This window comes from Acipenser ruthenus, chromosome 36 (genome assembly GCF_902713425.1).
Source record: "Acipenser ruthenus chromosome 36, fAciRut3.2 maternal haplotype, whole genome shotgun sequence".
NCBI classification, from domain to species: domain Eukaryota; kingdom Metazoa; phylum Chordata; class Actinopteri; order Acipenseriformes; family Acipenseridae; genus Acipenser; species Acipenser ruthenus.
Genome location: NC_081224.1, coordinates 2194723 through 2208280, shown reverse-complemented (window position 1 = coordinate 2208280; position 13558 = coordinate 2194723). Strand labels below are relative to the sequence as shown.

The following is a 13558-nucleotide window of genomic DNA, read 5'->3' as shown; positions in this document are numbered from 1 at the left end:
CGTTTCGGAGGATTTCAGCCTCCGGAAAAAAAACAATAAATCAGGCATTTCAAACTGGAGAGAAAACCGTAGTAAAAACCATTGGCAACGACTACATTTTTTTGTAAAGGTGCTCAATTGTGGTTGAAGTGTCACTGTACTGTAGTCTATCACTAAAGTCACTGCACCAATTATCTTCACACCCAGGAATGCAGAGATGAGATGCTGCTCCCTCCTACAACTTTACAGGAAATGATAACAACAATAGTCATAATAAATTAAAAACCTATTAAATACGCATTACAGTACATGCACTAAATATAATACCACCGATTTAAACCACGGGTGTTGAGTTGCATCTCTGTAATGAATTGTGCGTGACGTTGGATTGATTGAAGAGAAAAAAAAAGAAAAAAAAGGACAAGATGCCTTTTGACACAGAATTTATTTAGAACGTTCCCTCCGGAAATGCGTTAAATTGATTACGTGAGGAATGTTAACAATATCTGAAAAAAAAAAAAAACAAACAAAAAAAAACACGTCTCTCGCGTTCTGCTGGAGTTGTATAAGTATGAGGAGGGTCATTTTTTCTTTGCAAACTAAAGGAAAGTCTTTGTACAAGTCTTCCACTAGCGCCTTGCAGTCAGTTTCCACGTGAAGCCACGATAATCACGCTACAAGTTGACTAAACCAAATGCATTCTCTCTTCTTGTCTTACTCCGATAAGATCGCTGTGTTTGGAATGTAAATATATATAAAAGGCCATAATATAATGCAATTGGTTTAAATCAGTGGTTTTCAACCCTGGTCCTGGGACCCCGTGTCTGCTGGTTTTCATTTCAACTGAGCTCTCAATTACTTAACTAGGTCCTTAATTGAACTGATCAGTTGCTTAATTAGACCTTTTTAATTTATTTTCAGCTATTAACAGTTGCAGCTTTCAAGTTAGCTGTAACATTCTAAAAGTAACTTGAAATCTGCAACTTTTTAAGAACGAAAAACAATTAAAAAGGCCTAATTAAGCAAATTATAATTTCAATCATTTCAGGGCAGCAGTGTGGAGTAGTGGTTAGGGCTCTGGACTCTTGACTGGAGGGATGTGGGTTCAATCCCAGGTGGGGGATACTGCTGTTGTACCCTTGAGCAAGGTATTTTACCTAGATTGCTCCAGTAAAAACCCAACTGTATAAATGGATAATTGTATGTAAAAATGATGTGATATCTTGTAACAGTTGTAAGTCGCCCTGGATAAGGGCGTCTCCTAAGAAATAAATAATAATAATAATAATAATAATAATAATAATAATAATAATAATAATAATAATAATAATAATAGAGAGTCTAGTTGAGTAATTGAGAGCTCTGTTGGAATTAAAACCAGCAGACACAGGACCAGGGCTGAAAACCACTGGTTTAAATGGCCTAGGTAAGGTGGTCCACTTAAAGGATAACTTTTTCTCTACACTTCTGTACTGTGCGGTCAGTACAAGTTTAGGTAGTAAAAAGTCACTATTTCCGGACAAGAATGAGGTGATGTCCTCAGCTCAGGACTTCAAATAATCAGACCTCACTGCTGTCCTCCTGAGCTTAATTCTGCACCAAAACCTGTTATAGCATACAAACGAAAACACCATAGATAAATAAACGACATTAGGTTTGTACTTTAAAAAAAAAAAAAAAAAAAAATCCATGGCCTAGTGTCAGAGCGTCATCAATAAGTTATTACGTTATTGTATTGTGTGGTGTGGTGTGGTGTGGTGTGGTGTGGTGTGGTGTGGTGATCCCACGCGCGTAACAATGTACAGAACGTTTATATAAAAACCCTACATGGTGCTCCGGCTATAGACGCACTACTATCAAAATACATCGGCTTGACCTAAAACAAACAAACAAACAAAAACGTTAGCCAAAAAAGGTTATGGGCTACTACTGCAAAACTGCCTCTTACCAAAAAATCCCCACTCACCATATAAAATTACAATAAAATACCATACAATAGCTCAATACCAGAAAACTCGGGATGACTTGGAGACACATAGACTATGCAATTGTGATGTGCTAATATATAAATCACACCTGCTAAATCTTATCAAGATTATACTGTGCGATATTTTGATTCCCGTCAAACTTTGCATATCAAACAGTCACAAGATAAATGAACACAAATGACGATAATTAAGTAACTATTTAAATGAAGGTCGCTGGCAAACGTTAAAAATGACATCATGTTTTTGCATACACACAATGGTTTACAAGCAACATGTAATTGCCCTGGGTTTGGTAGGGTTGTAGTTTGTGTTATGGCTAACTTGACCTAAATTGAGGTGGTATTAGCAGGACTTCATAATACGTTTTTGCATACAACAAAACTACTGTCTATACAGCATTCATAATACTAGAGTACGCTTTTACAAATGGTCTCTCAATTTTTTTTTTTGCACGAAAAACTATCAGCTATGGATGGTGAAAAAAAACAACTGTAATTTTCCAGACAATCCGAAACTTTGCCGAAGGAAAACGTCGCTCCGGTTGTGACCGCTCTCTCGACATTGCTGTGTATTGTCTCTGCCTCGGCGCTTTTGTTAAATAATAATAATAAAAATATATATATATATATACAGATTTTGTACCGTATATTGAATTGCAAACAGCATCTGGAGAAGATATATTTAAAAAACACTACAACACAACTTAAAACTTACCCAGAGTTCCGTACCCCAATCCATGATTATCCCGATAGGACTGCTGTTAATATGTTTGTTTTTTTAATTATTATTATATCCACACACACACAAAAACTTCAAGGATATTCCGATTGTCCCCACAAGTCCTGCTGGCGCTAGTACATGAGAAGCGGCCGAGCTCGATACATTTACTGCACGTCCTTGATGCAATAAGTTTCAAGCGAACATCTTATATTTAGCATTCCTTGTTTCAAACTAGCTCCGTCTCTTTCTGACTCAGTGATCAATTCCAGACTCACAGCACCGTGGGATCCTCCTCAAGCTTCGCGTCACGAATCCTTAAATATTTAAAGGCACAGTGTCTCTTTTTTTCCCCTACTTGGTCCGGAGCGCTAAAATCAATTGTGCAGAATCGCAACAAATAGACGGTCTGACTCCTTTAAGTTTACATCGTTTCGCTCAGAAATACGACATGTAGATTTGGAATACAGCAGTATGAGGCGACATTTTACATGGTTTTACACGCTACTGGACCAGTTTTTTTTTTTTTTTCTCTCTCTCTTAAATAATTCAACTAATTTGAATTGAATGGTATATAGACAGGTTTTGGGGTTTTTTTTAGAATAAAATTGATCCGTACAAACTTTACATTAGTTAAAATGTTTTATATGACAAACAAACAAAGAAATAAATACACAAACTCAATTTAGTGTTTAATAAAATAAAAGATAACGTTTATTTTTTGTATTTTTATTGATTTATTCGAACCCCCAAAACAGCTTTGACCACGCCTACACTACACAGCGATGCATTCTGACAGTGCTGGAGAAAGACAATATTCCGAAGGCTGGGTGTTTTAACTGTGTGGTTAACTTTGTTTTAGTTATGATAAATAAGGACTAATCTGCATATCTACAATTATAAACTTAAAAAAAAATGTTGTAACATTTGTTATCACACTATTCCTATTATTATGTGATAATTCTCACTAAATGTCTTGGTCTGGGTCTAGATGTATACATGTATGAATGTTAGTTATATATTTGACAATATGTTTGTATTATAAGGAGGCTGTGTGGTCCAGTGGTTAAAGAAAAGGGCTTATAATCAGGAAGCCCCCGGTTCAAATCCCACCTCAGCCACTGATTCAATGTGTGACCCTGAGCAAGTCACTTAACCTCCTTGTGCTCCGTCTTTCGGGTGAGACGTAGTTGTAAGTGACTCTGCAGCTGATACATAGCTCACACACCCTAGTCTCTGTAAGTCGCCTTGGATAAAGGTGTCTGCTAAATAAACTAATAATAATAAGATTGCATATATATATATATATATATATATATATATATATATATATATATATATATATATATATATATATATATGCTATTTAAAAATATAATAACACAATATTATATTTAAACATAATTATATTTCCCAAACTCACAATGGCATATGGAGATGACTTCTAAAAACGAGTTAAAGATAATAATGTATTTATTTATAAGTACTTCTCAAGAAACGAGTTCTTAAACATTCGAAAGGGGTCACTTTCATATCCTTCTCAGAATACATTCATCTTATGCTAAACTTTTCAGCTATGGAGAAATTGCTGCCGATTGATCATTGTAACTGCTTTATTTCTGTATGTGGATCCATCTTTTCTAAAGGCATGCAATCATTATTTTTAGCATATGTATTCTGACAGCACTAACAAGGCAGCTGTGCCTATTGGTAGACAGTGAGATCCATGCACAAAGCTTCAGTGCGTGAGTTATTCAGATCATGTGTTTTCTTAAACTCTTGAGTACATAACATATTGTATGCATTCGTGTATTCTGCACTGTGTATTGTATATCAAACTACGTATACGTTTTTACAGTGTATACTTTTTTGACTGGTTTCACAGGCCCCTATTAGCACTAGTCTTAGATTACTTTACCTAAAATAACATTAACCAGTCCAAGATTTGTGCTAGTCTTGATCTGTGAAAAACAGCCCTTTAAGATTATAAAAAAAAATGGTTGCAGGAAAAAGGTTTTTTTTTTTTATTTAAAAGTTTAGTTAAACTTCGGTGCAATTTTATTTTACATGGGGGGTATGCTTTTTAAGACAGTGCTGACTACAGAAAATCAGATTTAGAAAAACCTAACATTAGTGTTTGCATTAGAATATTTTTTAAAAAAAATGTTACTTACTTGTTTAAAACCTTTAATTTGTATTTTTCCTTGCTTTATTTGCAACCGAATGTAAGATACAATCTAGTCCTTCTCTCAACTGTCTTCATGTTGCCTGTGTCCACACTATTTGTAACATGATTATTTTTCCCCATTCACCCCCCCCCCCCCCAAAAAAAATGGTGCAAATTCCACAGTTAAAAAGGCTTTGGTTATTGCGTTCAATCTATCCTCAATCCAGGTCAGCGTCACCAAATCATTCAATACCCAAGAACAATACTTGTCTGTTTGAAGACCTACCTTTGTTGACTCGTGTTGTATTTGCTTTGGAGTAATAAAAGTTGCCATTACATACATACACACACACACTATATAACTCAAAAAGAGCCAGCTGCCCAACGTTTCGATATGTTGTACATATCTTTCTCAAGGGAGCCTGTGTTTGAATCAAAACATTGGAGGTATTTATAGGTTTTTGACGGCATGACAACTACTTGTTATTGTTTACATTCAAATTCATGATTTATTCTTACATGATGTAATGGTGTTCTATAGATAGATAGATAGATAGATAGATAGAGATATATATAATTTTGTTTCCTCCATTTTTTTTCAGCAGTCAGTTTCTGTAATTTTTTTGGGAAGTATACTCAATTCATTGAAACGTCCCTTTGTTAAGTCTTTTATACTTGTTTTATAACACTATAAATCACTTGGGGGGGGGGGGGGGGGGGGGGGGAAATGCACACAGTAAGTTAATACACCATACAAATAATTTGCAACAATAAATATCTGCTAGAAAAATAAACCACCAGAAAGTTTATAAATCTTTGAAAAGCAGTAAAAAAAAAATATATATATATATATTTAAAGTGGAACTGTCGATTGATTTGTAGACTGCAATTGACAGAAGGCTGCCCACTGATATAACGACTTTCATGCAAGCTAGCTGTTAATTGTGTTACTGTGACAACAAGTCGTTTATATTTGTCAGGTATGTAGGGCCAGAAGATGGATTACTATTCATTATTATTATTATTTTTTTTTTTTTTACAGAAACTATTTTTGTATGGTATAATGGCCTCTTGCTGCATTTCCAAGGTGGACAGCGCCCTCTAGGGACTGACAGTGGCGCCTGCACTCAACGGGCAGAGCTTTCAACAGCGTGACCCTATTTAATGAAGCGGTTAACTGCAGGGGATATGCAAAGGAAAACACAGTAATGTTACAAAACTAGTTCCACACATTCTTTTGGTAGAATTCAGAGCCTTTAAGTCAACCTTGTTTTTCTTTCTATTTTTGTAACCCCACTTAGCCAACATTGCACACAAGTGAAAACATTTAAGACTAGTGGGCCAAATTCATTTGATCAACTGTAAATAGGAAGATAGATTTAAAAGTAAAATAGTTAAATTAACTACCAACTAATGTTAATGCAAGAGCTAATTTGACCAGTTACTGTATTTAAAAAAAAAAAAAAGTCTCCCCCACAATTTTATGAAAGCAGAATGCTAATGTTACCAATAAAAAAAAAATCATTAAATCTAACTCAAAATAAAATTCAAATTCAAAGAAAACTATGTTTCAGTATTTCACATGGCAACGCCAGGATTTATGATGTTATAAAATGCTCAAGGGCTTTTGAATAAATACATGAATTGAATAATTTACCTTCCACTTGTATTGTGTGAAGTTTTCCAGTGACACTGATGGTCTGTTGTAACATGTCCTGAAGGACTGAATTAAAACAGTGGTCATTTTAAACACACATGCACGCGCGCACACACACACACACAAATAGTACGCAAATTATTTATCAGATTTTATTTGAAAACAAAATCAAAACCAAGAGTGTTGCTAGGCTACAACATATTAATTAAAAAAAATGGAGGAAAAAAGCTGCCCAATTTACAATATTGTTTCGGTATTATCAAATATAAAGCGATACACTCGGATTTCAGCTTGTCCAGTTTGTACGGTTGGTGAAAGGAAAGCGATACACAGCAGTGGTTCTGTAGGTCTACTGGTAATATAACTCCAAGTTCATCCCATCGTGGATTTCATCTGTGTGAAAGGAAAGTTAAGGAATAATACATTTCCACAACACCAGGCTGCGACTGAAAAAATAGGATGTGAAAAACACTGCTACGTGCACGTTTCAAGATCCATCACAAACAATGACCTACTTTTTAAACATCTGGCACCAATTGGATACAAGAGGGGAGTGGAGAGTTTAGATTTAAATGATAGCCAAGTGTTAACGTTTAGCATTTTTCCTAAATGTTTAAGCATTGTCAAAATTATGCAGGAGAAGTACAGGCTAGTTTATTTCACATTCAGTACTTGTTCACAGTATTTTAAATATGCATTAATCCTTTACGGTACAAGGGACGTATGTGTCCCCACAAATACAAACGATGCCAACGTTCTTATTTTTGCACGAAACACGGTTTAACCGACAGATTGGATCTGGTCATCAAAATGGTCAGTTTCCTCCTCGTGATACTCGAGTCGCTCTCAAATGTATTTTAGGAAGAAACCGTTTGAACAAGCGCTCAATTCCTTGTGCACCTCAAGGAGTGAAATGTTGTACACATATAGTTTCATACAGAGATACATGTTGCAGGAATAAAAAAACAAATGTAAAAAAAAAAAAAAAAAAGACGATGAAGGACTTTACAGCTTTGCTGATTGGTTACAAACATGCCAATTCAGGGTTCCAACGTGATTAATCCGAACGTTGAAACTTTTGGAAAATGAAATAGGAACCAACAACAGTATTGGGCACAGGGTTTTTATTCCACCGAAGTGAATTTTATATATATAGTTCCAACATTGAAAAGTAAGGTAACAGCAGCACTGGAGCTTCCCCTCACAGCTCTGCAAGCAACACCCCCTCAGTTCTTACCTGAGCAACTCTGCCATACAGCACAGGGACTCTCTCAGACAGAGTCTGGTTACTGCACGGTACAGCTATGGACAAACGTTTTGCATCACCCTACAGAATTAACTCATTTTGCTTTATAAAAGGTCCAATGAAGCTGCTGAATAATGTTACATTAACATTGTACATACCGCTTTGTAGTTTTCCCATACATTTAAATGTAAAACTGACAAAAATAGAAACATGTGACATTTCAAAATCTAACGTGAAATACTGCACTACTATTATGGCTTCCGGTAGGCTTTTGCAATATCATTTTGTAGTTTCTTTAACTACATGATGTTAAATAAAAGATTGAAATTATGTTCATATAGTTTATTTTTATTATGTCCGAGTAGGTGAACCAAAACGTTTGGCCACAGCTGTAGTTTTATGCTGTGGGCATGCATCCACCCTGGGCAAGGCTGAAAACTACCAAACTCCTTCAGCTTGTGACCAGAGCCAGATTCAAACCCAGGCCTACAGAGCTGAGAGGCTAATGCACACTGAACCACCGATTTCCCCATATGCAGCATTCATTGAGATCCAGTTAATCTTCACTAAAAGGAACAGAGCCTACCTGTTAGGAACACAGACAACATAAATTCAGCCACACACACACACACACAAAAAAGGATACAGTCCCCTAATGACACGTGGTCCTTAAATATCGTATACCTGCAATGATAAAAATATGAAATATTACAAAAGTCATTTTTAACTGTAAGATTTTCAGCTTGGTACACAAAAAAGCCACATGTGAGAATGAACAAAAAACAAAATACAAGCTTAAACTTTTTTTTTTTTTTTTTTTTTTTTTTTTTTTTAATTCTGTACATTTAAAAAAAGAGTAAGTAGCGGGGTTCCAAAAAATATAGCGTTACACATCCCCATGTGTTTCTATAAGTGTTTAAATAATGTACCTGTACTTTTTACACTTACACTAAAGTTCTGTTTCAAAGCTATTTTCAAAATGTCCGCTCTAGTGCACTGATAGCATAAAGATTATTACCTACACTGTCAAACAGGCAACACAGCAACAACGAGCCACGATGTGGTACGGAACAGAAAAGACATTTACTATGTGTTTTTTTTGGAAGTCACTTTTCCTGCAGTGATTTAGAGGACAGATCTCACACCCCAGTGCACTAGAGCAGACATTTTGAAAAGAGCTTTGAACCAGCTTAAGTGTAAAAAGTTGTTGAGTTGTTAATAAAAAGCAATGACAGGTACGTTATTTAAACAGTTGTAGCAACACGTGGGGGTGTATAACTATTTTGGAACCCCGCTACTTACTCTAAGTTTATTGTCTGTTTTGGTCAAAATAATGGCTTCAAATAACTTTTTTCTTTAGATAGTACAGTGTCCCTCTCCTCCCATGTCAGTCTGTAAACACTAGATTCCCCCCAAATGTTCCCTGTGCTGGACAGAGTACATTACTAGTAGTTAAGTCTGTGCACATTTTCAGTACAGAAAGCTGGATGGCACAGCATGCCTGTGTCACCTCTGGTAGCTGTAAGAGATGCAGTCTATATGAAAGGGGCCTCACCATTTCTTCAGGACAATCTTGTCCCATCTGGTTCCAGTCTGTGCAGATATGAGCTTCTTCAGGTCACCGATGGTGTCCTCCGAACTGTTTGGTTGGGTCAAGGAAGAGACGCCCCGAAAGACTAGTCATGACATTCAATTAAAAAAGAGACTAACTCCTCCAGTGGAGAGCCATCACAGAGCTCTGGTTATGCAATTGCAAGTATATCAACTGAGAAGACAAGCAGGTGGTTTTCAGTTTACCACGGTCACCCTCCCACACCCCAAAATCAAGGGTTCCCAGCTGCTCTCTCGCTGTTTGTTTTTATTACAGTTCATACTGTTTGCAGGGCCCTGGAAATTAAAACTGTAAATGGTACCAAAAGAGTTAAAGTCAAGATATTAAAGTGTTACATACAAATTGTTCTAAAGCATTTCTGAATCATTAACGCATCAAGGGATGGATATAAAGCTGAGGGAACATCACGCCACTTTTTCACAGAGGTTTGAAACCTGGGGCCATATTACAAAAGCACCATAACTGACATTCTAATCTTATCTTAAGAGACAGAATGTCCTAACTACAAGTTTAGGAGAGTTGATATTACAGAAAATGCTCTCCTAACTTATTTTCCTATCTTAATTTCAGATTGCATATTACAGAACGTTCCTAACTTGGTCATTTCCCTAGTTTCTTTCCTAACATTTAGGACTCGGGAGGGAACCTTTCCTATCTGTCGTTTAGAAAAAGAAAATGGTTAGTTTGCAAGATCTGAACAAACCCTGCAAAAAAACAAAAAGAAAAAATGATGCACATTTATTATTGTTGTTGTGCTTTCGATTAAGTTTTGTATTGCACAAATATTTCTGGGCATTTAGGTCTTATTATATACAGCACATTCTATAGTGAACCATAATGATCCATTAGTATATCTGAGCTACGTGTAACGTCTAGATCTAGCCTCACCTCCCGAGGTGGTGGTTCGTGGAGTTGGAGTTTGACGCACTCATAAGTTACTGTCTGTGATTATGATTAATAGATATTTGAAACTTTACTGAGTAATAAGATATGAAGTATCCTGTGTTGATTCTGTCGTGTTATTGTATTACACAGTGAGACGCTCCATTGAACTATAAATCAGCGGCTTATAAATGTAACTATACATTTATATATATATGAAAAATACAAGTTTGGCCTCTAATGTACAAAATGATCTATACACGCTTTCACACCGGAGGCACGAACATATCAAAATAATGTTATTTGTAGCTTTATTTTAGCCTGTGATAAATTGTTGTGTGTTGGCATTCCTAATTAAAATTGTGTTCATGACTGAAATTGATTAAGTATGGCTTTTTTTTTTTTTAAATAGCGGTATTTATGTATTGTTGTTAACTAGATTTTATTGTATTTTTTCTGTGATCAAATCCTTATTTTCTTCCAGAGTAAAATTTATAGCCCTGTGTTTCTTTGTCACAACTGAATCGAGTTTAGACGCTATAATTTAAAAACAGGTATATTCTGGTGACAGTTACCTGAAGCTCGAGCTGTAACCTGCTCTATTCAGACTCGATCAGTCGTTTACGGATAAGATTGGCGTTAGAGAGGATTTCCTAACTAATGTTAGGATAGGGGGAAACACTTAGGAAATTGTAGACACTGCTGACTTAGGAAATTCTTTTGAAATACAAAGTTAGGAAAAATCCTATCCTAGCCATGAAAGATAAGATAGGAAAGCAAGTTAGGAAATTGTTCTGTAATACAGCCCCTGGTTCCAGGAGACCTAGGTTGAGGCACGATTGCTGTATCAAAGCTCAAGTCTCCCTGGTGAGCCATGCAATGGCCTGAAACCGAGACTCCTGAAATCAAGTTTCAAGCCACAGTGGCTTTGTGTTCCCCTAGCTTAAGAATCTATAAGACAGCAGTTTCACCCATTCCAGGATTACTAGGAGCTTGATTAGTCACAGTGTATACGTAACAAGCTCAGGTGTGTCTTATTAAACTCATAGCAAAACCCGGATTGGGTCAAACTGCTATGCAATGGGAGTCTCATTTCCATCCCTGAATTATAACTGCAATGTAGTTCATTAGACTATAGAATGTACTGGAATTCCATTGCAACTGCAGTTACTGTAGTGGATTTTTTTCCATCCCACACATATAACAATACATATGTACAGTATGTGTGTGTATTATATATATATATATATATATATATATATATATATACACACACACACACACATATATATATATATATATACACACACACACACACACACACACACACAACAAAGTTAAATGGGACTCCATAAATCTTAAGCATAAGACTTGTTTCTAAGTATTTGGTTGGTATAAAGTCATCCCCACGATTCTCTTTCAGTTCACAAAGGATACTTGCACTTGACCCGGACTTTCTTTCCCAGGCGATCATTGCACACAACCTCAATCATTCTGAAATAACCTGCAGTGAAGAGGGAGGAAATACAGAACACGTTTACTTCGCTCTTTCCACAGCTGAAGAGAATTTGTCCGAAACGTCTTTTTTTTTCCTCTCTCTCTGCGAGGTTATTTACTTACACAAAAAGTGACCAATGTACTATTAAAATTGCTGAATAATTGTTAATAAATAATAGTACAGTACTCGCTCAAACAGTTTTATATTTTTGGACGTTTTTGCGCCATCAACTTGAAACATATTTAAAGAAGAAAGGGACGGATACCGTGGTGGAAACACGTTTCTGTAAGTGAAATATAGTACTATTATATTATATTGCATAACATATAACATATGACACACAGTATTTAACAGTAAAAAAAAATATATTATATAATATATATAGCCTACACGTACGTTGTCATTTCTACGAACCCGCTCCGTATATGATACAATTCTACAATGTACCCTTTTAAGATTTAAATAAACACGCACGCTTTATATTACCCCATATACTTACCGATATTTTCTTTATAACACCTACGCTAAACTAAATAGTCTGTAAAATTATAAACACACACGCTTCCACTCCAATACCGCACTGACCGGAAGATGCCGCCTCAAATTATTACTAACTTCGGTAACCACCACTAAGATGCTTTTATCGATGGAATGACGGTTTCGCCAGCCAATCACAGTGGGGCTTGTGAATGACAATGACGTAAGAAGTTCCCGAGACCCCAAAGCTTGTGGAATGGCTCCAGTTTCTTCGGTTAAAGAACTGGCGCCATTTTGGATTAACAGTGAGCCGAACCTTAAGGTAAACTATAGGGCATTTGGAGCCAATATGGCGAACCCTGAGATGCAGTTTCATACTTCGCAACTCCGCATACTTTGCTAAATCGGAATTAGTGTAAGAACATTGTTTTTTGTTTTTTGTTTTTCTGACTTGAACATTTTTAAGTTTGATAACCTAATAACTACAACAAAGACTTATCTTAAAAAAATAACAATTCAACAAAACGTTATATATATATATATATATATATATATATATATATATATATATATATATATATATATATATATATAATTTCTTAGCAGACGCCCTTATCCAGGGCGACTTACAATTGTTACAAGATATCACATTATTTCACATAATACACATTATACATTATTTCACATTATAAAGATATCACATTATTTAGGCCTTGGCTCTGGACTCTTGCCTGGAGGGTTGTGGGTTCAATCCCCAGTTGGGACACTGCTGTTGTACCCTTGAGCAAGGTACTTTACCTAGATTGCTCCAGTAAAAACCCAACTGTATAAATGGGTAATTGTATGTAAAAATAATGTGATATTTGTATAATGTGAAATAATGTATAATGTGATATGTTGTAACAATTGTAAGTCGCCCTGGATAAGGGTGTCTGCTATTATTATTATTATTATTATTATTATTATTATTATTATTATTATTATTATTTACATACAATTACCCATTTATACAGTTGGGTTTTTACTGGAGCAATCTAAGTAAAGTACCTTGCTCAAGGGTACAACAGCAGTGTCCCCCACCTGGGATTGAACCCACGACCCTCCGGTCAAGAGTCCAGAGCCCGCACCACTACTAACCACTGTGCGATTAAAATTTAGCATACTATTAATGTTCATCCACTATATTCTTGTAATCTAAATTCTAAATAATGCTTAACTATAAATTATTCAGGGCAATAATAAACACTGCGACAATTTATATAGAGGCGTGGTTTGTTTACGATTTTCAGTCTGGTGTGTTTTGCATTCGTTGTATTTTGGTGGGCGTTGAACTAT

At 35.7% G+C, this 13558-nt stretch overlaps 2 protein-coding genes across 5 annotated transcripts in view; both read right to left on the bottom strand.

The window, feature by feature from the left end:
• LOC117402079 (cdc42-interacting protein 4 homolog) overlaps nucleotides 1-3004 on the bottom strand; it is a 48281-nt gene extending 45277 nt beyond the window's left edge. For 2 of the 4 annotated variants that reach the window (XM_034910503.2, XM_034910504.2), the window contains exon 1: nucleotides 2682-3003. In XM_034910503.2, the coding sequence (XP_034766394.1) occupies nucleotides 2682-2705 (24 nt within the window). In that variant the 5' untranslated portion in view covers nucleotides 2706-3003. Of the gene's footprint in view, nucleotides 1-2681 lie in introns of all 4 variants that reach the window. The other 2 variants (XM_059008232.1, XM_034910505.2) reach the window with 2 other exon arrangements.
• Nucleotides 3005-6646: 3642 nt separating this feature from the next.
• Nucleotides 6647-12385, bottom strand: LOC117401999 (ubiquitin-like protein 5). The gene is made up of 5 exons (XM_034002788.3): nucleotides 12246-12385; nucleotides 11686-11752; nucleotides 9310-9393; nucleotides 8401-8438; nucleotides 6647-6901 (listed from the first exon to the last, which is right to left on the bottom strand). The coding sequence occupies exons 2-5, from the start codon at nucleotides 11739-11741 to the stop codon at nucleotides 6858-6860; spliced, it is 222 nt and encodes a 73-aa protein (XP_033858679.1). The 5' UTR covers nucleotides 11742-11752; nucleotides 12246-12385; the 3' UTR covers nucleotides 6647-6857.
• Nucleotides 12386-13558: the final 1173 nt, after the last annotated feature.